Below are 24,461 nucleotides of genomic sequence, written 5' to 3'. Positions count from 1 at the left end.
TGGGGGGGGGGGAGAAAAGGACGGAGACAGTGGGAACGTGCCGCAGGCTCCCCGAGGAGAGGCGCGACGGGCGTGGCGTTTCTTGGCTGGGAGCGGAAACGGCGAAGATTCGTAAAGAGCATAGAAGAGGGGAGAGTGACGCAGCGAGAGAAGAGAAAGAAGACAACGATGATGGTAAAGTAGAGGCAGAAGAGAAAGACGAGAAGGAAGGCGAAGAGGAGCACGAAGAAGAGGGAGAAGAGGAAGAATTAGAGAGAGACGTACGGGGAGACCACGATGATGATGAAGTGGACGAGGCGAAATCATCAAAACAGAGGAAGAAGACGAATTAAATGAAGAGAACGAAAAGACGAAGACGGCGGGTAAGAAGGCGATGACAAAGAAACAGAGAGGTAGAAGGAACCGCACGTCTTTCGCTCGGTTGCTGAGCGATCTGCGTGGGTTGCATGCGCGCTGGGAGAGGCAGGGGGAATTTCCGGTGTCGATCAATTAGAGAATCTGGCGGCATCAGGAGCATCAGAAAAAAGAGCAGACGAGGCAGCGGGGAACGTTTTATTTCCCCAGTGAATTGCGATAAGGAGAAATCGACAGCGAAAACAGATGCAAGCAGCAAACAAGAGCCCGCAGACGAGATTAAGAGACAGGCGCTGAGAAACAGCGCCACAGACGATGTCGCTATCCAGAAGCTCCAGAGAGGGGACGAGCAAGCGACGCATCGTCGTCGAATGCGCAAGGACGCGAACGAGATGACGAAAGTGTGAGATCTTTCCTAGCTAGAACAGGTCGTTTTAAATATGCCTGTCTAGGAACCCTTATAGAGCTCCTTCGATCTAGGTATATCACCACGGGATGCGTGTGTGGCTAAACGACAGGTGTGCGTCAAGGGGAGACACAGAGCCTCTGAGCAAGACCCGGGCGGGGCACAGGCGAGGCAAACAATGACAAACGGCGCAAGCGAGGCGAGGAAAGAAGCCGATGGAGCGCCATGATGTATGCGTCGGTGCTACGGCACAGCCATCAAGATGCAACACGCCTGGGAAGACACTGGCAGAGTCGAGTCAACGCGCAGAGAGCGACACAAAAAAACCCCCGAAATATGGACAATAGCAGATGCTGTTTGCTTCGCGAATTCGTGGCGCCTTTGTTCAGAGAACCACAGACCGTTTTGTTCCCTGTCCTTTTGAGGTTTCTTACATGGTCAATGATGCCCAGATCCTGCGCCTCCTCAGGCGTGAGAAAGGCGCCTTTTCTCATGAGGCGAAGAAGGTCGGAGACGGTCGCGTTCGAGTCCGATGTCCTCGATTCGGTTTGCGCCTCGTTTTCACCGCCTTCTCGTTTCTTTTCCTTTTCCGCGTTTCCCAGCAAAGACGCGAGAAGTTCCGCCTGCGCGCGCTGGCCAGAGAGGACAGCCTCCGCGCGGCTCCGGAGTTCAGCGGTTTTTCCTTGCCCGAGAGAGACGCGCGGAAAGCGCAGGGCGATGCTGCGGCAAACACAGCACGACGCGCGACGAAAGGAATCGTGTCGGGGCTTCGCTCGCCGAGTGGAAAAGGCTTGTGAGTCACAGAGGAGACGGCTGCGAAGGGAACCCACGGGAAGTTTGACGATGCGCGCACGCGCCTCTCTCACGGTAGCCCTCGTTTGCTCGACGCCGTGAATGCGGTTGGACCACGCATGCACATGAGTTTGAAAAACGCGGATTTTAGGCACGACCGCGCTGTGTGTGTGTGTGGATTGCGTCGCCTTGGGCCCTTGCCGCTTTGATGCGCGTGAGAGGATTCCCGGCCGTCTTGGCCTATTTCTTGGAATATCGGATGCAAATATTCGCGGACGCTTGAAATCCGGTGAAACTCACCTCGCGTTCCGAGTCGCCGCTCGGAAGCCGCGCGTGCCGCAGGCGAGGAGCAGCGCCGCCGTTCCCCAGGCCAGACCAACAGCGACCGTCGCACAGAAAGGCGGCGAGGGCGCGTGCGATGCACGCGAAGGAGCGGATCCAGACGGAAAAGAAGACGGAAGAGAGGATGAAAAAGAAGACGGAAGAGAGGATGAAAAAGAAGACGGAAGAGAGGATGGAAGAGAGGATAGAACTGACGAAGGAGAAGAGAGGTCGGGGCAAGAAGGGGACGGAGTGACAGAGAGAGCACGGCCTCTGAGGAGAGCGACGGCAGGCTGCCACTCTGTGTCGAAGGGGGAAACGAGACTGCCGTCGCCGAGCGATTCGCTGCCTGAGAGAGCAAAAGACATCAAAAACGAGGAGAGACAGCAGAGTCGAAAGCAAAAGATGACAGAGGAAGGATCAAGATAGGGGCACAGAACGGAGACTCCCAGACGACGAACCGGAGACGCCGGGAAAGGCGCGGCGAGCGCCGGAGACGGGGACTCCGAAAGAAGACAGGAGACACCAAGATGAGGAGACAAGCGTTTCAGAAAACAGATAAAGAGAGCAAGCAGTTCGCTCTGGGTTACCAAAGCAGCAGTTCGGCAACCTCGCCAGGCGTTCTGCGTCGTTTTCTTTTTTTCTTTCTAGAGCTGCCTTTGAGGGTTTCTCTCTCTCTCTGTGTCTCTGTCTGTGCTGTCGCTCTGTCCCCTTTTTGCTTGTTTTACACTCGCCATGCGCTTCCGTCTCCTGCCTCCGGAAGCACCAGCGAGCCTCGCGATCGCCATGAGAGACACGGAAGAACTGTTCCATCATCAACTCGTTCTCTCTTTCTTCTCCGCTCTCCCTCCTCTCTTCTCTCCCTCGCCTCTCTTCCGTTCGTGATAGTTCCCCTCTCTTCCTTTGCTGAGTCTTTCGCTCCTCTCCTTCCTCGCTTCCCCCCCTGTCCCCTCTTCTCTCTCTGTCACGAAGATCCGCTTTTATTCGCTTTTCTCTCGCTGCTGTGGCCGGCTGGCTCTGCGCCCACCAGAAGAATTTATGCAGACACAGAGAGGAAGTCCCGAGGCGTCAGCTTGGAGGGCGAGAAGCTCTTGCGCGAGGGCCTCACCGGCCGCGGGAGTGAACGGCGAGGCGAAGTGAAGGAATCTGAAAAAACGGGAAAAATTAAACAGAAAAACACTCGCCACGTGTGCGCGATGTGTTGCCAAAAAACTTTATCAAACGCGTCACAGAACATAACACCTCGCCACCAACAGACGCCCTCACCTCAAATACAGAGAAGCATCCAAATACAGAGATCAGCCAACAGGCATATGCATGCATCTAGATACGTAACTATACGGATTTAAATGCATAAATATATGCTTATAGATGCATCAATAATATGCTATATATATACCCTGTCGAAGACGACATGATTGAAAAACGATTATAGATCTCAGGGGTAGGACGTAAGAAGAAGCTGGTTGTGGAGAGATATGAATCCGCCCCGAGGACAGGAAGTACCCCTTCTTCTCTCTCTTTATACTTCCTCTCCTCATCTCCCTTGTTTTCTTCTTTTTCCTCACCGGGTTCTGGGGATGCCCAGGACATCTGCGAACTCCCCGACTCCTCTCCATGTCTCTTCGTCGTCAGCCGCCTCTTCACGCTCCCCTTCGCGCTTGCCTTCGCGATAGAGAGGCTGAATGAAAAGCGTATGCAAGACAGTCGGGCAACGAACGCAAGAAAGTTTCTCTTTACTTTGCATCTACGTCACTCGCTCGCCATTTAAATAGAACCAGAAAGGGGGAGAGGCCAACAAGTGTGTATATTTACATATACAAATGAACTCTACATATATACGAATATAATTATATATATATATATATATATATATACCTCCCTCTACCCGCGTCTAGCGTTGGCTCGACATGCCTATATCCACTTTTAACTCGTCCATGAATCTTTCGTCCATTGCACGTTCCTCTGCATCCGACCACAGTCCATCTAACTGACTCCGGCGATATCTGCTTCTACAGAGATACCTACCTTCCTGTGTCTTCACAACGGGACATCTGTGTACGTCTGCCTACAGCGGACTCTCGCTATCTATCTATCTATCTATCTATCTATCTATCTATCTATCTATATATATATAATATGTATAAGTTTTTATAGGTGCGTTGCAGCGTGCATCGCTCTCGGACACTTCCTCTCACCCTCTATCTCTATGTCTCTCTCTCTGACTCTCTCGTCCCATCGGTCTTAATCTCTCTGCCAATATCTCTACCCCTGGATCTCTCTCTATCTCTGTGTGTCTGACTGTTTGTCGCTTCTATAGTTGTACGCCTGAACGGAAACGAGGCGCACGAGAAGCTGAACGCAAGGCAGGGACGAGCCTCGCTTTTTCGCTCTCTAAGAAGGCCAGAGACAGCGTACACGATCGTCGATTGAGCGCGGAAAGTTCCGGGCGGCAGCGGAGAGCGCAGATTTCTGGCAGAGAGTGGAAGGAGGAAAATCCCGAAAAAAAGAGGAGACCCTCGACCGCCGGGTCGAGACACGCGGGGAGAAAGAAACGGATCGGCGACGGGGGAAAGAGACAGAAGCGAAACGAAAGGAGGGAGAACCGCGCGACAGCGCACCCGGGGCTGTCGGAACAGACGTGAGTAAGGACGGCAGAGCATAGACGCAGGACGAAGAGGAAGGAGAGGTGGACGAAGAAGAAAAAGAGGGGAAAGGAAACAAAGGAGAAGAGGTGGATGGGCTAGGGCGAGGAGAACCGAGAGGGGGGGAGGGCGAGAGAGGCCGCTGCGACAACGGAGGGAGAGCAAACGACGGAAGAGAAATCCGCTTGCACGAGGCGATAAGACGCGGTTGGATAGAGAAGTACACGGGGGGGACTGGAGACGTTGTGGGCCTTTCTGCTCCTCCGGAGGAAAGAGGAAACGAAGAGAGAGCCTGAGAAAGCGAGAGACGAGAGGACAACGCTGGGCCGGCTGAGAGAGAATACAAGACCAGACACAGAAGGACTGAACGGCGAAGAGCGGGACGAGAGTATTTCATTGTCCAGAGGAAAGAAGTTCCCAGTCAAAGAAGATCTTTCAAAACAAACCACCCGGGGGATAGAGAGAGGAGAGAAGAACGCCGCGGATTCAATTTCAAGCCGAAGTCCGAAAGGTAGAGGGAGACGGTGTTTACTGGAAAAGGAGGGACGAAGGACAGGAGAAAAAAGGGAGACGCTGAAAGAAAACGGAGGTGAAAGCCAGATGGTAGAGAAAGGAATCAAGAGGCAGAAGGAAAAGGAGGGGAAACGAACCAGGAGACACGAAGCGAAGGAAGGGTATCCGTGTCTCTCGAGGTCAACAGCCCGTCCTCTCCGAATCAGGATCCCCCGACAGTTCGGCGGAAAGGGGAGAGAAGACGCACTCAAAGAAGAAAATGGGTACTTCACATAAGAAAAGGCGTAGAAAAGAAGAAAGAGACAGTCTCTTTCTTTTCACAAGCCGGCAGCGTTTTCCCGTGTTGTGTGCAAGACACACCACTGGGTGTTGTGTCGGCATGCGCGACGACAGCGCGCTGGTCGGAAATCTTTTTCTCGTCTCTCTGGAACAGAGAGACTGAAGAATGAGAGATGCAAAACGATGGCAACTAGGGAGAAACGTTTTTCTTCTTGGAGAAGAGACACTTCCTTCCTGTGTGCGTTGCGGCGTCCATTCTCTTTTCTGGGCTTTGCCACCGCGACATGCGCCGCGGCGAGAGACTCTCATATTCGCAGCAGCTGAGGATCTTGTGACGAAGTGTATCTACTTTTTTGTCTTCTTTCGATTCCGCCTCTTCACTTATCTGTATCTTCTTCCTTTTCTCTCTTTACCCCTCTTCCTTCCGGTCTTGCCCTCACCTCTGTTCACCATCACCGCTTTTAAACCGTCCTCTCCCCGTTCAAACCTTTATCTCTGCACATGGAAGCAGTGCAGAGTACTCAAACAGTGTTGTATCAACTGCAGTCATACATACATACATACATACATACATAGTGCATACATACATATATATATATATATACATACATACATACATACATATATATATATATATATATATATACATATATACATATATATATATATATATACATAGATGCATCTCTGCACCTTCTCTCATATGATCTTGTGTAGTAAAGGCACACACTTGTCCCCATACATATTCCTCCGTACCTAGACGGCATATATATATATATATTCATGTTACGAAAAGGGAAGCACAACAAGAACGAGAAGGACAGGAAGAAGAACGAGAAGGACAGGAAGAAGAACGAGAAGACGGAAAACGAGGAGACGGAAGAGCGAGAAGAAGAGGCAAGAAAGAATGGAGGAAGGGAGGCTCAGGGGAGCAGAAACGAGGGGCCTTGTCCGGCCGCCGAGCTCGCCTCGCGTTTTCCCTCGCGAAGGCAGCCACGGGGCGAGAGATCGAAATGCTCTTTCGAGTGTGTCCTTTCCCTCCAGTCGAAGCGGCGGTCTCTCTGGAGGGGCTCTGTTGCTCATCCTGTTTCTCTGCCAAGCTCCTGTCTCTGCGGCCGCTCTGGGGACTGTGTCCCCCGCGCGCTTAGCCTCAGCTGTCTCGTGTCCTGCCTCGTGTGGCGGCCAGCCTTCTGCCTCTTCCCCGTCTCTCTCGCTGCCTCGCTCCCGTGCCGGGGGTTTAAGGCCCCGTACTTCCCCGCATTTCGCCTTCTCAAGAAATTCGTCCTTTCACTTCGATAAGAACCGACGGACATACGCGGACTCTGCGCACCGAGTCTCGCCCCCGACCTCGCGCTCTTCGTCGCGTCTGTTCTCTCTTCCTCCTTTCTTCCTCTCGTCTCTCCTTCGCGCACAGACTGCTTCTTTGCCTTCTTCACTCTCTTCTTCCTCTTTCTTCTCTTCTTCCTCTTTCTTCTCTTCTTCCTCTTTCTTCTCTCCTTCCTCTTTCTTCTCTCCTTCCTCTTTCTTCTCTTCTTCCTCTTTCTTCTCTTCTTCCTCGTTCTTCACTTCATCTCTCTCCTCTTCTCGTCTCTTCGCTTCGCCTGTCTCCTCTTTTTGTTTCTCTCTCTCTCCTCAGCCTTTCTCCGGGTCTTGCAGCCGTCCGTCGTCCATTCTTCCCTCTCGATGCAGTAGTTTCTCGGTGTCTCTTCTGCCCCGGCACAGTTTCTCTGGAAGCCTTCGTCTCACCCCGCCCCAGTCACCGTCTTCTCCGCCTCTCTTCGCTTCGACTTCCTTCTCTGATTCCTCTTTTTTCTCCGCGCCTGCGTCGTGCATGCGTCGTATCCGAGGGGCTTGGACTCGCCTGCTTTCTCGCGGCTTTTTCCAGGCGCAGAAACCGTCCTCTCAGCCTCCCTCTGGAGTGTCTCTGGACCTCCCGCGTCTGCTCCTCGCCGCCGTGAAGACGCAGGCGGAGTTGCTGAAGAAAGCGAGGCGGCTCACCCTCAAGTCGCGTCTTATCGTCGCACAAACCGCGAGACTCCTGGTGACGAAACTCAGCGAACTGCGCATTCTCCTGCAACCGTGTCTCCACCTCCTCCTCGTTCACCATCATCCTCTCTTCCTCGCAGCCTCCCATCTTATCAGGTAAATTGCAAAGAGAATGAGAGAGACACTGTCTCCTTTCTCTGCGTCGCCAGGTGTTGCTTCTGGCGGGTTTCCGTGTTTCGCATGTCCCCTTCTTCGCTTCCCCTCTTTCCTCTGCGAATCAAAGGCCTGTCCCTTTGCTCCAGTTGCAGCTGGTAAAGCGCGACACGAACCAAGGACTGCATGTTTTTCGTTTTAAAACGCTCCTGCGTCTTTTCTGTTCACGTTGGCCTCGGTGGGGGTTCTCGTACCTGCCAGCTTCTCACTTCTTTTCACTCGAAACATGCACACGCTTCGCCAATTCCTTGCTCCCCCGAAACCCCTAGCTTTCTCACGTCTTCTTCACTCCTCCCCCTCGTGTTTCTCCCGGATTCGCTTTTTGGTTTTTCTAACGTCTTCCTTCTTTCGGGTTGCTTACGCTCGGTGTTATCGTCTGTCTCTGTTTGCCTTCTGGTGTGTTTATCCCCCCGTTTCCCCTTTTAGGTTCTTCAAGGTTCTTCTGTATCTCCGGTATTTGTTTGACTGGTTGCCGCAAGTGAATCCTCATTTGCCGCCTTTCACCTTCGTTTACCGAGCAACCGACACGTACATTTCGATCTTCACGGTAAGCGGGATCTGCTGTTTCGGCGCCTTGAAAAACAAGTGGCTGAGGACGGAGGGATAACCGTTTCTTTCAGACGCCACAACCGAAGGAAAACGGCTCCGAAGCATCCACCTCCGTGTGGTGCGCTAGCCGGCACACACGACTCATAGATCGCTCTCGGGATGCTGTTCGTTTTCTCTCCTTTCGTTCTCCATCTTCTTGTCTGCTTGGTTTTCAAGTCTTTGCCACTCGACTCGTCGCTCCCGCGTTTTTGCCTCGCACGCCTTTGCTCTCTCGCTCTCTCCGATGTTCTTTGTTCTTCAGCGCATCGTCCCCTCGATTGCGTCGATGGATCTCTCAGGATTCGCAGCCTGGGCCGTTCTTGAGATGACCGAAAACTACCTCGCTCGCCTCATTGCGACTCTTGAATGAGCAACGAGTCAGCACCCCAGCGCGGTCTTCTCCTTCCTTCTTTCCACTCTCGCTTCTTCGTCTCCCTCTCGCCTCTTCTTCTCCCTCTCGCTTTTTCATCTCGCCGGTCTTGCAGCGGCGCTCAGGGCCGTTCATCTTTTGGGGCAAACAGACGCCTGCCTACACCTGCGCGCTCTTCCGGCGGCAATCGCCCTCTCGCGGTGCTTCCGCCCAGACGCCTCTGGATCTTCCTGAAGAAACTCTCCAGCTTTTTCGCGGCTGCATGCGTTCTCTTTATAAACAGCTCTCGCATCCTATCGGCTGCCTGTTTGTTCTTCAGGTCAGGTGTCTGCATTTGCCTCGCACAACGCGAGAAAAAGTAGAGTCGCTGCGTGCAGTGGCTGCGCCCTCTGCGTTTTGCATCAACAAACATCAAAAAGTGTTTCTTGCTTGCGTGCGGCTGAGGCAGCTGTCAGCTTGCCTAGGGCCCCAACGGTTCTTTTCAAATGCTTTTTCAAATGGTTTTGAAACCCTGCCTGGTAGCTGCTGCGGAGACAGCCGTAAGCGGTGAGTCCAAAACATGCATGCACCATGCCTCGGCAAGCAGTGGGAGTTCGAAACCTCCGTCTCCGCTTGCGTATCCGAGATGGACACAAGGAAAGGAGGCTCTATCCACGACACACATGGGTGGCGTCAAAGCGTTACGTCACTGGAGGGGGATAAAAGGATGATCGAGTGCCTCGCGATGCCTCGGCTTTTACCCTCCGCAGCCGAGCGACCTCCTACTGCCTTGTTTCTCTCATAGCATCTACATCTCTCACGCAAAACACAAACCCTCTGTCAGCCTTTCCTTCAAATGTTCATCCCCTGCACGACAGTCCCTCTTCTCTCTCTCTCTCGTGTTTCTCTTCTCTCCCCTTTCTCTCTTCTCTTTCTACGTGCTGCCTCGCCTGGCCACCATCACCTGTTATTTTTTCCCCCGGTTCTTCCCTCCCTCTGATTCAACCCCTGATGGAGTCGCCTCTCTTCCGCGTCTTCTCCCCTCTGTCTTTTTCCTTCGTTCTTCGTGTTCTGCATCTCCTTGTTCTCCATCTTCCTGTTCAAGGCGAAACGTCTGGGGTGCTCGACAACGCACTGCTGAGACTGGTGCCGCCTCCGAGGCGCGTGAGCTCGTCGAGGAAGTCGCAAGGCGAGACAAAGTCGGTTGTGCCGTACAGAATCTGAGCGCAAATGCGGGGCTCAGCGCAGGCACTTGATGGGGAAAGAGTGCATGCACGTGACCAGAAAAACCGCCAGCTGAGCAATCAAAAAGGGGGAACGGCATCGTGGAGAAGAACCCTGGAGAAGAAGCTCGAAAGGGAGTAGAAACGTAAGCCGTCGCGGTGTCATCAAGAGACGCTCTGCGACGCAGAGCAACTCTCCTTTGTGGGGACCACAGGATTTGCTGAATCCAGCCTTCTTTCGTCCAGGAAAGACTCTAACCCCCACCCCTTGGCGCTTCATCCCAAGCGCCTTGTGGAAAGACCAGTGCACAGTCTCTCCCTCCTCACGTCTCTCGCTCTTCTCGCTTTCTTCTTGTCCTCCTTTCTTTCTTCTTGTCTTTCTTCTTGTCCTCCTTCTCTCTTTCTTTCTTCATGCCTTTCTTCTCGCTTTCTTCTGCTCCTCCTTCTCTCTTTTGTTCTTTCGTTTACCGCACCGCCTCCGAGAAGAGGACTTTCTTACCTGTTTCTGTGACCGCTGGGCCAGTTCGCGCAAGGCGGCAGCCTCCACGAAAGATCCCCCACCGACGACGAAAACGATCGCTTGTCGAAAAGGCACTCGCAGCGTCGAAGACGCCGCGCCAGGAGACATCCCGACCGAACCCGCCCCGTCTCGCTGAAGAGAAAAGGGCGACGACACACACGCACTGGCGAACCGCATAAGTAACAGACACCTCGATGTCTTTACATGTGCAGGCTCAGCTGTACATACGGCGTAGATATATTCATACAGAGAGGAAGAGCGAAAGAGAATGGAGGGAAAAGGGGGCGACACGAGAATCGGAGAGAGAACGCGAATCTGCTTCCTTTCGATCGCGAAGGCCTACGCGTGGATCGACGTAGAGGAAATTGGATTCTTCCTTGTTTTCCAGCAGCGTGGAGACGACCTGAGCGATCGGCAGTGTCCTCTTCACCGGCAGAAAATTGCGAACGCCCTGCGAGAGAAAAACAGCAAACGTCCACATCAAACATCGCACAGGCTCCTTGGCCCGGCGAAACCCATCTCGGTCCCTCGTGCTTGACTCAAGAACATCATCGTCTGTAGTAGCCAACGGGTTAAATAGATAGATAGACATATATATATATATATATATATATATATATATATATATATATATATATAGGTGAGTGTGTGACCGTGGAAATGCGAGCGTATCGAGGCACTGGGTTTTCTCTTTGGCTGCGAGGGGTTTCGCTCCGTTTCCAGTGACTCTCCGCCAGATTTACCTGGAGAAGGCCCCGGCCTTTGTCGAAGAATTTGGTTCCGAGAGTCGCCGCAGCTGCTTGCGCCGCCGAGCCCGCACCGCCGGCGCCGACGCCCACCGTGCCTCCTGGACCCGTGCCCATGCTCGCTGAGGAGAGGGTGGCGGTCTGAAGCGTCCGGAAGCTCTGCGAAGAAAAGCAAATCATCGACGCGCACAGTCGAAAGATGAAGAGCGAAGGACAGAGGAAGCGCGACACACATGCGATGCCTCTCTCTCCGTGTGCTCTCGCGTACGTCGCGACCTTGCGCTGTCAACGTCTCCATCTCTCTTCCTAGTTCTTCTCCCTCGCCTGTCTGTTGTGCGGCAGTTGCACGCCTGCGTCGCTCTCCCCGTCTCTCCACTGTCTGTCTCTCTCGACTTTCCGCTCTCCGCCCTGTCTCCCTCGCTCGCTTGCTTTCTCTCTCCCCCTCACCTGCTGCATTCGGAGAAAGTCGAGGGCGGCTGTGGAGACTCCTTCAGTCTCCTCTCGGAGCATCTCTTCGAGCTGCTGAATTTGCTGAGGCGGCCAGGAAGCTGAGAAACAACCCCGCCCGACACGGAAAGTTAGCGCGCACCTCAACGGGGAAGAAAAAACAAAACAGGCGGCAGGGAGGCTGACAGGCGCCTGTTCTGTGCCGGTGGATTTTTCTCACGGACCGCATGGAAAACCTCTTTTCCTGTCTCTGTGCAAGAAGCCAGGCACTTAAAAAACGAAACGGGCGTCCCACTCAAAACCTGCGAAACCAGCACACACCGCCCTCCGCCGCTCCAGCTGCTTTCTTCTTCCTCCTTCACGAGACACTTCCGCGACGGTCTCCTTTTCTGCGCCTCTTCCTGTTTTTGGTTTTGTGTCAGGAACCCCTCTCTCCTTTTCTTCTCGTCCTCTGTCTGTTCTCCCGCCTCTGTCTCCTTTTTGCTTCTCGCCTACGTCGACTGAGGAAGAGCGCGAGGAGGAGGCGGAGTTTGTCGACCGCTGTGCCTGGTGAGCTTCGCGCGATCATCTTTTTCGCACTTGCGACGGCGTCGGCGTCTCTGTCTGTGTCGAAATTCTGCTCGGCCTCGAAGAAGCTGTCGAGACCGCGAGCCTTGATTTGTTCGACGAGCGCCGTCGCCAGGCTGGTGTGAGTATCCAACGACCGTTTCTTCTCGGTTAAACCCGGCAAGGCGCTGACTGCCGTCAAAATCCCCTGTGCCGACCCTGAGGGCAGACGCGCGCCGAGACAGCAGCCCGTTTCTATTCCCTCGCAAGTGTGAGATGCAAATCGCTTTCTTGTCGCAATGCGTGACGCTAGACGCAGTCGAGCGCGGAAAGCGAAAAGAGAGATACAGGCAATCCAGATCTCAACCAGGGTCACCCTCAGTGCGCGACGACCGCAACGCCAAAGAAAAGGAGACAGTAAGAAGAGAAGAGCTAGGAGAAAGCGGAGCAGAACGCGGAGGAAAAAGCGCAGGAGAATGACAGAAGACAAGAATGAGCATAAGAGGGAGAGGAGGGAATGCCGAGAAACGGGACGAAGACAAGAGGGGCGAGGGTGGGAAGTCGAATGTGGAAAGACGCGACGAAACAGGTCCGGAGAGGACAGCAGCACCGCGGAAGAAAAGCGAGACACTGCGATTCCTCGACGCGCACGTGGCCAGCTGTGAGAGGAAGTCGAATGGGAACTCCGAGACACCCCCGCGCACAAAGAGGACACGTCCAAAAAGAAGCGCCACAGGAGGCAAAGAGGAGAGAGTGAAAGAATGCAGGGCACGCGCCTAGCCGAGACGGTCCTTCAGCCTGTGGATTCCTTTTTGGAATGTTCCTCTTTCTTTCTTCTACCTGACGCGTCGAAGCCGTCGGGGCCTGCGTTGACCGCAGCCTGTTGCGCATTGATTTCCTGGAGCTTTGCGTTGTAGGCGGCGAGGCTGTCGCTGACGGCCAGAGCAGCGTCGGGGAACGGCGAGCCGGAGTGTTCCTGCCAGAACTGGTCGCGCCTAAAAAAGAAGAGACAAACCATTTGAGAACGAGGGAAAGCGCGTTCGCACAAATGCACAAGAAACACGGGGAAGACACGTGCAGGCGAAAAGGACGGAGCGATTGAAGAAGGGGAGAAACGCGCGGGGGAAAAGCTGGCCTTTCAGTGCACCCGCGGAAGCGACGAAACCTGTGTAGAGGCGTTCCTCGACAAAGCGCAATGTCCCGGGTTCACTTTGGTCCTCTCCAGTCTTGCTTCTGAGGACAGGACGGAGGGAAACCCGTTTTTCTTCAAGCCGCCGCGTGTCCTTCTCGCTTACGCCTCCAAGTCGTAGGTCTTAACTCGCGGAGGCTGGGGGCCAGCGACTGACTCCTTTGCGTCGACGGGCACGGTCACCCTGTTCAACCTGGAGAGAGAGAGGCAGGCGCATGCACGTTGGAAAATGGAAAAATCAGAGGCGCTCAGTCTGCAGAGGCCGCGGCCACTCAAGACAGACACGAGAGAGTGCGGCACACTGCGAAGGCAACGCCAACCGGCCGGAACTCCGAAAACGGAGGAGTACCAGAGCGGGGAGAGCCGGAAGCCGACGCAAAAAGGGGAAGACCGGATTTGGGAGCGGACCGAGAGAACGAGGAAGGGAATGGAAACGGAAGAAGGCCGAGAAACTCAGATCGCAGGCGCCCAAGAGACACATCCGCCGGAGACTGCAGCGTCAGCACGTGGCGGAACAAGAAACGCGATCACGCGGAGAAATCCGGAAGAGCGACAACCCCCGTTAACAGCGAGAACCTGCTCATGTTTCCTCTCGAAACGTCTGTTGCCTACCTCAACCCGAGCACGTCGTGGATGAGAGGCTGGTACAGCCAGGGGTGACGCACCATGACGGCGAGGTCTACATCTCTGTCCTGCAAAGAGAGGGAGCAGGGTGGGCCATGAATCCGCGAATCGCACGAGACAGAAAGAACTAAACAGAAGCGGTTTTAGGATTAAACCGCAGAGAGCCAAAGTCGAGAAAGGAGTAAACGCAGGCACCTGGATGCACGTTTCCTCCCTCCGACGAGACAGGAAAGTCGAACAGACTTCTTCAGCCTACCAGGAGAATCAGCAGCGGGCGATGCAGCGAGGAAGACGCATGCCCAAAGATCTGCGTTTGGACATGATGAGGGAGAGTGGCGACTCTCTCCTGCAAACAGACAAGTAGTCGCGAGGGAAAACGAAACACTTGGCGGCCGTCGAAGGTTGACTGCCGCCGAGCCTCCGGAGTCAAATGCGGTGTAGAGACAGCCGAGTCGCGGAAGGGAGGAGGGAAACGTTTAGCGTCTCGTTTTCAGGAGATTCGCAGGCTTTCTCGTAGAGCAAAACGTTCCCTCTCTCTCTCGCCTTTACGAGAAATAAAGAGGGAGCGCAACGGTCTTGAACCGCGAGTGTCTTTGTTGGAGACAGCATCCACACACTCTTGCACGCAGCTACGCACCCCTCGAGTTCCCCGCAAGACCTCTCCAAGCATTCAATCCGAGTCCCCAAGATTTAAACCCCCAATTGTGTAGGCTGAAAACGGAGGGTGAGATGCGAGACCACACTGCGACATAAAGTTCGTCTCTGCCAGAGCGAAAAGCCGATACGGCCAAACAGAGAGGAGCCCGCGGTGCGTCGCCACCAACGCATGCACAGAAGCGTTTCGAGAAAGAGTTCGCCAACTGCATGCGCGGACGCGAGCACGGCCGACCTGAAGTTTCATGGCGACGTTGCGAGCGGGCGAAGACGGCGACGCGGGGCAGCGAATCAGCGGAACGACGCCTGGGAAAGGAAAAGCGAGGGGGAAGAAAAAACGGCGAATCTTCATCACCTTCAGGGACAGATTCAGAAAACTTACAGCGAAAATCCAGACTCGTCTGGTATCCAGAAACGCACGCAAAGAAGACACGCACATCCACACACGCACATTTGATCTTCAGGCTATGCATGATTATGCATGATCAAATGTATATATATGTATATATATGTATATACATGTACATATATGTTTATGCATATATCATCTGACTTGCACATTGAAGGAAACGTCTTTTGCAGCGAGAGCTTTGCGCATGGATGTGTTTCGGGCACCACCACTAGAATGCGCTATCCGTCTTTGAGAGTGTTTGAGTCTTTTCTAAGGGAGAGACCTCAAAAACTCAAAAGGTTTCTACGAAAGGGTATCCAGGTTCTATTGTGCTCTTCATGAGACAAAAACACCGGAGCTTCGAGCGAGAAGTGCAGAGACAGATCGCGCCTTCCGTTTTTCTTCCCTTCTCGTAGTTTTTCTCCTTTACGCGCTCCCGCTGCTCTTGTCGAGCGCCTTTCGCTGTCGCCGCTTGTGCTTCGTTTTTCTCAAGAACCTGGGACGCCTTGCGAGACGAGCTTTCGGGCATGCATTCTTGTCCGCATTTCACGTTTCGACTTCCCTCGGAAAGGCAAACAGAGAAAGGGGAGACTGAGAGAGAAAGAAAGAAGGAAACCTACCAAATGTGGCGATAACGCAGAATAGGCCGTTCACGGCAACAGCCACAGCCTCCTCGATCTGTGGGAAGAGACAGAGCAAAAAGGAAAATCGAACGAGACGTGAAGAATCAAGAAATGGGTGCGTCTTCTCTTCCATACCTCACGTCAGCCTCAGGCGGCTCTCCTCCCCTTTTTCTCCTTCTCCTGGTCTGTTTTTCACTTTTCGTTCTCGTACTGCCTTTTCGGTTTTCTCGCCGCTTGCCTGTGCGTCTGACGAGCGCCCGTTTAGAATCGAGTAAATTCCAGGTTTGTTCAGCGAAAACTCAAAGGGAGACAAACACACGTAGTCCACGTAGCGATCCACAACCGACACAACTTGCGACACCATTCCCTGAAGCGGCAAAACGAAAATGCAAAGAACAACACAGGAACCAAAGATGGACAATAGCGCGAACACGCACAACGGCTCAACCAATACAGAAACCGACACATGCACATGTACATCTATGTTTGTATACATGATATATATATCTATATATGTTCATATATATACGTATTCATATATATATATATATATATATATTCATATATATTCCTATATATTCGTATATACATATAGAGATATATATTCATATATATCCATATATACATATTCATATATATACATATTCATGGTGTGTGTGTTGTTGTGTATGAAAGCAAAGCATGTCGATGCGTAAGAGACAAAGATTCGGCCTGGCACGAGTGTCGGCGCAGAGCGTCTGTACCGCCTCGACGGCTCCGCGAGCGAGAAGCTGCATGAGATCTTCGGAAAGCCGATCTGTGAAGTTGAAGAAGTAGAACGCGTAGAGTTTCTGCTGGAGTTCCTCCAGCAAAAGCTGCACGTTTTCCTCGGTCGGCGACAGGAGGTAAACAGCTGGAGCTTCGTGGACAGGCGACCGACGGGAAGCGAGCGGCAGATGCAAAGTTACCCCTTGGCGTCGCAGCATGCCCACCTGCAAAGAGCGTTTTCAGGATCGAGTCCTGGATGTCGCGACTCGGTTTGGGTTTCCAGTGTGAACACAAGGGATAGTGCAGAGGCAGTCTCTCCTGAAGGGAACTGTTTTTAAAAACGGGACTGTGCACCGATGCCGACAGCACTCTCGCGAGGCGGCTCTCCTTAAGACACCGCACCAGCAGCAAGAGGAAAGACGCGACAACGGCTCCTGCGCGAAATCTCAGCTGGGAGAAGGAAGGCTAGAGGGAGAGAGAGGACGAGTACGCAGGGAAGAAGGGAGAGGACCAAGGAAGAGGAAGGAAGGTCTGAAGAGGAAGGAGCCCGCAACGCGGTCGGGACAGAGAGACGAACAGTGGAAGAGTGAGAAAACGTTGGGAGAGGAAGGAGATCACCCCAGAAAGTCTAGAACGAAGACGAAGCCGAGGCACAAAGAGACGACCGGAACGGACGGAAGCCAAAGGCGAGCAAAAAAACTGGAAACGGAAGAAACAGAAACGGAGACCTGAGTTCTCTCTTGGTCTCCCTGTCTCTTGCCTTCTTCGACGTTCTCCGTCCGTCTGTGGTGCTCTGCATCATCTTCGATCCCTTCTCTCGTTATATCCTCTCTCCTTTTCACGTCTCGTGTTTCCCCACGCGTTCTCTGCTGCGTGCGTGTGTGCGTGTCGTTTTCCTTTTTTCCGCTTTCTCACCGTCATAAGGGGGGCGAGGATGTCTTTTGCGACGTGGTCGAAAATGAGAATTTTCCACGCGGTGGAGGCTTGGGGGAGAGATCCGTCGGTTTGCGAAAAAGAATTCGGCCGATGCGGAGCCAAGGCGAGCATCGCCTGGAGGGCGGTGCCCTGCCGCTCCTGCAAGTTCAACGACATTCTCCCTCGGGTTTTGAAACGCGAATCCTTCGACGAACGCACAGACTTGGGGGACCGCAGCGGCAAGATGGAGCAGACTTTAAAACGGGAGACAGACGCATGAGAGACAGACAAGGGGAGAAGACAGGTCGAGGAGAACAAGAAGTGGACAGGGAGGGAACAAGACGAGAAGAAGAAAAAGAGAAGAACGGCAGAGAAGAGGGTCGGAAGAGAGGAGATTTGGGTGTCTTCGCGCGCTACGATCGGCAAAAAGGTACCGGGCGAGGCCAGGTGGAACTCGAAAGAAGGGTGAACGAAGACAAAACTCCCCTCATCTTGAAGAGAAACTTGCCGAGTAACGCCTCGGTTTCTCTCTGAAAGGCACGAATCAGAGACCGTCTCCGCCCCTCTTTCCACAGTCTTTCCGCCCGGCCTCTCTGCTCCCGGTCCTTGTCCTCGCGTGCGCTTCTGCTTCGCGAGGAAAAGAACTCGCGTCTTTTAAGTTGGGATTTTCGGCGATTCGAGCAAAGACGAAGAAGAAAAACCACAAAGAAGGCGAGCGTGAGACCGAGTGGCGGAAAGGCGCAGAGAGCGCAGGTGGGCGGACCAGCCGCACGGCAAGGCGAGAAGGCGAGAAGCCGAGACGGCGGGAGCGAACCGGACGGAAACAAGTGTGCAGGCAGAGCGACGCGAGAGAGCGAGGAGCGAGAGGAGAGCAAGGGAAAAAGAGAGAGGAAAGCAAAGGAGAGGAACAAGAACCGAACGAGTCACCACGAAGCAAAACAGCGAGACAAAAAGGGGCGCGAGAGAGACAGAGGAAACGCCGAACGACGGGCAGGGAAACGGAACGGTTCAGAGAAGAGGATCTCTGGAAGAGGGAGTCAAGAGAGGGAACCGGTGAAGCCTCCAACTCCGGCTGTCTCGCTCTCATTCAAAAGGTAAGACACACGCTCAAGACGACAAACAACGTTTTCCGCTCAAGGGACGTTTCGTGTCTTTGCAAATTGCCGCGTGTTGCGGTGGCTTAACCTCCACTGAGCTCGCATATGCATGCAGCGCTCTCTGTGCATGCGTTGTCGAGAGAGATGCATTGACGATTCGCCAGGGAAACATGATTGTCTCTCTCCTTCAGAGCACTACGGCGACTTCGGAATGAGCAGATAGCTGTATGTTTCCGCTGAAAAGGGTGCGAGGGGAAAAGGCAAGTCTCTGTTGCAACAGTCTGAACGGCAATTCACATCTTCTCCCTTTGGACGCGCAGGCGGATCGGGACCTGCCTGTCTCCGTGGCCTGTCGCCCTGTCTCTGTGGAAAGGCCTTCCGCTCCCCTTTTCTGTCTCTTGCTGTCAAAAAAGCCAGAGCTCGGTCGCCTCCGCTTCTTTTGCAGTTTCCAGTTTCTCGCGTCTCTCGATTCTCTGGCCTTCGTGCAGCCTTTTAGCCCGAAAATACCCGCTTTCCTCTGGCCTCGATGCCGCGTCGCTCGCTACGCGCGCCCGTATTTCCTATCGGCCTCGCCTGTAGAAAAAGCAAAACCACGGGTAAACGGCTCTTCTTCTCTCTGTGTGTCTCTAATTTGTCTCCCATTTTGTATCCCTCTGTCTGTGCACTCGGATAGGATGGAGAGGGCGAACGCGCTGTTTCGATGCCAGGCTGTGGTCTGGCCCGCACAGCGCAAGGTGCTGAGCTGATGTCCCGGCGCTCCTCCGTTTTCCCGAATCCGCAGGGAGATTTTTTGTCGTCCGTCCCCGTTTCTGCCTCTTGTGCCTCTGGGCTTCTCTCGTTCTCCACTTGTTCGTCCGTACCCGTTCGCTCGGTGCGGGCCTCGTACGCGTCTCGTCCGTCTCAGGCGGCTTCTGCCGATTCCTCTCGGCCCTTTTCGCGTTTTTCAACTGCCGCTTCGTGTCGCGTTTCGTCTCCGAGCGCATCCAGCGGCTTGGCGAGGAGCCTCCGACGACTCGTCGCAGACCGCGGCGCTGAACTGCGCACCGCTCTCGGGTTTATGTACTCCCCGCGCCGACACTTCTGCATATCTTACCCGTCCCCGAAGAAGCTGAGCGACGTCGTGAAGCTTCCCTTGTTGCGTCTGAAAAGCCGAGAAGAAGTTGCAAAGATTTGGGCCGAGCATTTCCGCACCAAGACACTCAGCGTCGCAGCCAGCACGGGACACGATGCGTTTGAACGCTTGGCATCCAAGTGAGCGGAAAGGAAAGAACAGGGAAAAGACGGGAAAAGAGGCGGAAGGAAGGGAAAGAGAAGGAAGGAAAAGAGAAGGAAGGAAAAGAGAAGAGAAGAAAAGGGAAGAGGAGAAAGGGAACGAAGGGAACGGAAGCGCAGGATGGAGAAGCAGAGACCAGGGCGGGCACAGAGTTACGGGTGACAGCGAGAGAGAGAGAGAGCGAGAGAGCGCGCAGATAAAAGATAAGGAGAGAGGAGGGTGGCAGCTGCAGACGGGAGAAAGAAGAGAGCGGCGGAGGACAAAGAGAAAGGGGAAAAGGGAGAGAAAGAGTCAAAGCAAGACAGGGGACAAGGGCGACTGGAGAGAGAAGAGAAGACGAGGACAGGCGACGAGGACAGGCGAAAGGAGGGAGAGGGAGGCGGATAACGAGATGGACGCTCACCAGACAAGAGAGGGAAGATGCGGCAGGACAGCCTCCACCTCAGGAGAGAACACCGCGGAAGAGAGGTTGAGGGAGGAAGGAGGGGGGAAGGACAAAGAAGCGAGAACGGGGATGCGAAGAGCAGGCCGGCTGGTGTTGCCTCTTTTTCTGCGCAGCGCGCAAGTCGCCCCTCACTTTGTTGTGCCTCTTCCCCGAGGTGAAGGCGGCGCTTCGTTTGAGACGTTTTTCATTCAGTTCCAAGGCTCGCGCACCTGCCTCATCACGTCGCTTCACGAGTACACTCAGGTGAACAAAACAAAAGGCGCCCATAAATCTTTGGTCTCTATCAGGGAGTCCTTGAGCAGCTGTACGCGGGCAAATGATTGCTTCTATCCGCAGCATACAAACATCCATTTGTTGTACGCAAATACATATATGCATATATATACCTATATATGTATGAATATATGTATGTATGTATGTATGTATGTACATTTAAGCACACGTAAGCACAGATCGAGAAACGTACAGATCTGTGAAGAGTACGCATTCTGGATCGATAGAGAGACACCTGAGTGGAGATACACAAGGAAGGCTGCATGTGGCGAGCAAACAGCGTGGCGATGGAGAAATGCATCTCCAGTCTGCTCACGGGGCGTTCCCATGTAGATTTGTTGAGCGGGAGAAAGGTTCTGTCGGTTTCTCACACGTGTGTCCCACGAGGAGTTGGAACAGACTTCCGAGTTCTTTGCTTGGCGGTGCGTTACGTTCCGCACAGTTGTACAAGGTATGTTAGAGACGTACGCGAGCGTTGGAGCACACTGCTTCATTTAATCGCCCTTATTCCGTCCATCCATTTTACTTTTCTGATCCAAGACAGGGCGCCTCGCTTCCTGTGTTGAAGCTGGCCGCACCGCGCTTTCTCTCTCGGTGTCTTCTCGCCATGGTCTGTTCTGTGCACGTCGTGGGGATCGAATCGTCTCACAGCTCCTCTTCTTCGTTCTTTCGACGCCTTCGCCACTCCCGTCTCTTTCCGCTCTTTCCCTCGGTGCGCGTTTATCGTGTCTCATGCGTTTGTCGTTCGCGTTGCTTGCCAGTTCCCTCGCCATAACGCGTTGTGCTGTTCATCAATTTTGTCCGTTATCTTCGTTCTGTTGTATCATCTGCCTCCTCACTGGTTTTCTTCCTTCTTTTCCCTCTCCTGTTCGGGAGTCCCGCGTCCGTATTCTTGTGCCGTCTTTCGCCTGTTCGGTCCCCCCTCTTTCGTCTAGTGCTTTAGTTCACGTCTTCCATCTGAGGTTTTGTTCTTGCATTCGCAGAATCCAGACCGACCCTCGCCCTTTCTCGTGGTCACGTTTTTCGACGAGTTAGGGGAAGAGAAGAATCTCACTTTGGTCCAGGGCGACATTCTGAGGGGCGAGTGTCTCTCGAAGGAAGAGGCTGGCCACGTGCTCAGCCTTCTGCTTCTCTTCTATTCCGATCCCAATCTGTCGAGATGGGTCTTGGACTTCAATTTGAAGCCTCGCGAGTTCTCCTTTGAGCTTTTCCAGGACGAACAGCGCCGAGGGTTCAACCTTCTGCTGCAAGTGCCTCCGAGTCTCGAGAACTCGGGGGAGTAAGTCGCATGCCCAGCCAGCAGGGAGCCGACCGGCGATCGTACTGTTTTCGTTTTGCACTAAGCGCGTGGTTTCCTCCAAGGTGTCGCTTTTACCGCCAACTCGAGTTGCGTCTTTTGTGATCTCTTAGCACCGCTTCTGAACGCCACAGAATAAGAATCGGAAGCCCGCGAAGGCGTAGACGCAGGAAGGCGTGTTGGGTCAAAAACGATCCCGTTTCGAGCGGTCCTCAGACATGTTCTCCCGCCGAGCCTTTGTCTTGCACACCCGCGGTCGAGCAGTCCGCCTAGGGTGGCGAATCCACCGATGCGACCGCGTACTAGGGAAATGGGGACTGATGCGAGGCACTTTTTGCCGCAGGATACAGATCCCCTCGACGAGGAGCAAGCAAACACCCGACAACATGGGCGTGCGCGATAGAAGCCAGGCCGTGCAGTCGTTAGGAGACAGAGCGTTCGCTAGATTTGCCTCTTGTCGGTTCCGTCTCTAATCAGTTGACTCTAAAAAGTGGTAGTCAGTGCGCGGGAGAGCAACGAAGACTGTATTTGGACGGAAGGTCCTGCCTGAATGTGCGACTGTGCTGGGAGTGGTCTCGTGTCTGACGAGAGAGGAAATGTGAGGGAAAGCAAGAAACCCGTCGCTCAGGACACACAGACGCATTATGGAGTTGCTTTGCATTTTCCGAGTTTTCCCGTCGTCTTCTAGTGGTGAAGGAGTAGACTTCCCGTCTTTCAGATTTCGCAAATCCTCTAACACCCCACACCATTTGATGCACTCTCTGTGCAATTTGTTCCGTTTTCGTCCACAACGGAATGGTGGCGCATTCAAGCGACTGGCTGCAACCGGCGCGACCTCCTCGGGTCTTTTTCGGTAGTGCGTCTCCGCGTCCTCCCTTTTTCTGTTTGGAATTGCTTCTAGGATCCACGAAGTGTCGCATTGCCACAGTGAAAAGGCCTCCGCGACAGCCTAACGAACGTGGCAATTCACCGGAGAGCCGCCGGGCAACCACTGGCTGCAGCGGCCGCATTTGCGTGTGGCAAACCAAGACCAGAACGTCGATCATCATCGCAGGATCTGTCTCGAGCGGTGTGTTGCGCTGGTCCTCCTTCGTTGCTGGGGAGGTTCGCTGACACGTGGCTAAGCCGACGGAGAGGATCCACCTTGCATCTTTCGTGTCTACGCTGCGAAACAACTTCCTTGTTTTGCGCTGGGCACGTGTGTCAAAACTCGTCTCTCTGGCTCTTCTGCCATCGACACACGCGCGGACGTGCACTTTCCTCATGTGGTTAATAAAGGGGCGTCGCAAACACCGAACATGCCCTTGGTTCTTTACGAAACGCATAGTTCTACCCTCCAGGTTTTCGCTGTATCAACGGCTCTCGATGTCTTGTTAGAAGTCGCCATCCATGCAGTCCCTAACCAATGAGGACTGGCAGCGACGATGGGTCCTAGCGAGAACAAAACTGGGTCGAAAAGTGGGCGATGTGAGAGATCACCGGCGCGGCACAGCCGTTCTCGACAAAATTTGTGGAAAGCGGAACGTCTGCTGCAGCGGGGTATCGTCGAGGTACTTCTAAACGTCGGTATTGCAGGGCTGCTCCATGCCTGATGTCATAAAACAGGAGATCTGCTCCTTGGACTGACCCAGTTGACTCTCAGGGTGTGTTCCTCGGTCGGCGCCATAGCCGCGGTCCTCCAGGGTTTTGTCGCCTCACTGCAATCACTAATGCCGAACTCTTCGAGTCGGAATGCTTACCGTGTCCCTCTCTCCGAGCATGTTCCAGCACAAAATGCACTTTTCTGTGTGTTCCGTTGTGTCTATTCTGGCTGTTCTAGTTTGTGTGCATGGAGGGGTTGTGCGGGAGCGCAAGGCGGATCCGGATCCCAACCACCGGGAAGGTTTTCCTCGTTTGCAGAACGACAGGCCGCAGGCATCCGGTCCCGCTGCAAGGAAGACCCCGGGTGTCGGAGAAAAGGCCCGCAGTAAGCCAGAAGTACTTGAAGATACCGGAGCAAAGAAGACCGGAGAGGAACAGGCGACTCGCGTATCTGGCCCCGCCGGAGCCACAGACGCGGAGACGCGCGGTCACGCTCGAGCCCACGAGCGAGAAGCTAGGAAAGAAAATCTTCAAGCAAGCTCAAAGAGGAAGAAGCATGGGGAGCCCAGCTTGGAAAGACTGAGCAACCTCACTCCAGTAGTCGTGACAGAGGCCGCCGGTGAATCCAGCGACGCAGAAGACGCAGTCATCGACGAAACTGACGCACAGGATCGGTACCAAGGCGCACGCGCCTTGAATGGTACGTTGTCTGAACCATCGGGGACATGGACACTGAGTACCAGTCTACGGCCGCGCAGGCGAATTCGCAATATCATTGGTGTCGCGTTAGGGACTATGGTTGCCGTTTGGCTGTTGTACCGTATTAAACGCAGTTTTCAGGACCGGGCACTCACTGAGAAAAGGGCGAAAGTGTCGGCGCTCAAGTATTTGTTTGGACGGAAGGACGCATCTGCCTGGCTGGCGGGTGTTTTTTTTGCGGAGAGGGCGAAGGTGCAGGCAGCAATCGCGTTCCAGGAGCAGGAAGCGCAGAAATTCGAGAGATATGGCCTCGACCAGGAGTACGAAGAAGCCACGAAAACGAAGGAAGCGTTAGAGAAGGTTCATCAATTTTTGCTGAGAAAACAGCACGAAGCCGAAAAGCGGTTCCTGCAGGTTAGCGCCGCATACAACATCCTGTCTGGACACGTTCCCAAAGAAGAGGTAGAATCGGTGCCGTGGGCGGAGGTAGTGCAGCGTGTGAGGGAAGGACGACTGGATGAAGCACGAGGATATGCGCCAAGGCACGTACGTGAGGCTAACGAATTGAGAGAAGAGTATGTGCCTGGGGTGGTGGAATTGGAGCAGAACCTGGAGCTCTTGGACCCTCAGTCGGACGAGTATACTCGATTAAGACAAGATCTCACAGAAATGAACAGGGGTCGGCTTCCCAGTGCGCTGGAGCAGCACGTGGCTCGGATCTCACG

The 24,461-nt window shown here is 53.9% G+C and overlaps 4 protein-coding genes across 4 annotated transcripts; 2 read left to right on the top strand and 2 right to left on the bottom strand.

The window, feature by feature from the left end:
• Positions 1–489: 489 nt before the first annotated feature.
• On the bottom strand, positions 490–5,412 carry NCLIV_013230 (conserved hypothetical protein; the record flags this gene model as incomplete). The annotated part of the gene is made up of 6 exons (XM_003881514.1): positions 490–498; positions 1,195–1,480; positions 1,853–2,222; positions 2,982–3,019; positions 3,442–3,554; positions 5,392–5,412. The coding sequence occupies 6 exons, from the start codon at positions 5,410–5,412 to the stop codon at positions 490–492; spliced, it is 837 nt and encodes a 278-aa protein (XP_003881563.1).
• A 1,729-nt stretch (positions 5,413–7,141) lies between these two features.
• Positions 7,142–8,467, top strand: NCLIV_013220 (putative YGGT family domain protein; the record flags this gene model as incomplete). Its single annotated transcript, XM_003881513.1, has 3 exons — positions 7,142–7,452; positions 7,936–8,056; positions 8,360–8,467. 3 exons carry the CDS (start codon positions 7,142–7,144, stop codon positions 8,465–8,467), a joined length of 540 nt encoding a protein of 179 aa, XP_003881562.1.
• Positions 8,468–9,546: 1,079 nt separating this feature from the next.
• NCLIV_013210 (hypothetical protein) lies at positions 9,547–17,248 on the bottom strand (the record flags this gene model as incomplete). The annotated part of the gene is made up of 15 exons (XM_003881512.1): positions 9,547–9,666; positions 10,169–10,321; positions 10,533–10,640; positions 10,933–11,094; positions 11,383–11,483; positions 11,878–12,147; positions 12,769–12,923; positions 13,224–13,310; positions 13,730–13,809; positions 13,998–14,087; positions 14,631–14,701; positions 15,407–15,464; positions 15,621–15,776; positions 16,153–16,380; positions 17,072–17,248. The coding sequence occupies 15 exons, from the start codon at positions 17,246–17,248 to the stop codon at positions 9,547–9,549; spliced, it is 2,016 nt and encodes a 671-aa protein (XP_003881561.1).
• A 1,977-nt stretch (positions 17,249–19,225) lies between these two features.
• NCLIV_013200 (hypothetical protein) lies at positions 19,226–21,442 on the top strand (the record flags this gene model as incomplete). The annotated part of the gene is made up of 3 exons (XM_003881511.1): positions 19,226–19,419; positions 20,000–20,129; positions 21,143–21,442. 3 exons carry the CDS (start codon positions 19,226–19,228, stop codon positions 21,440–21,442), a joined length of 624 nt encoding a protein of 207 aa, XP_003881560.1.
• Between the last annotated feature and the right edge of the window lie 3,019 nt (positions 21,443–24,461).

The sequence above is a fragment of the Neospora caninum genome, chromosome V, assembly GCF_000208865.1.
Source record: "Neospora caninum Liverpool complete genome, chromosome V".
Classification (NCBI taxonomy): Eukaryota; Apicomplexa; class Conoidasida; order Eucoccidiorida; family Sarcocystidae; genus Neospora; species Neospora caninum.
The sequence above is the reverse complement of the archived record's forward strand: the minus strand, read 5'-3'. Positions and strand labels throughout refer to the sequence as shown.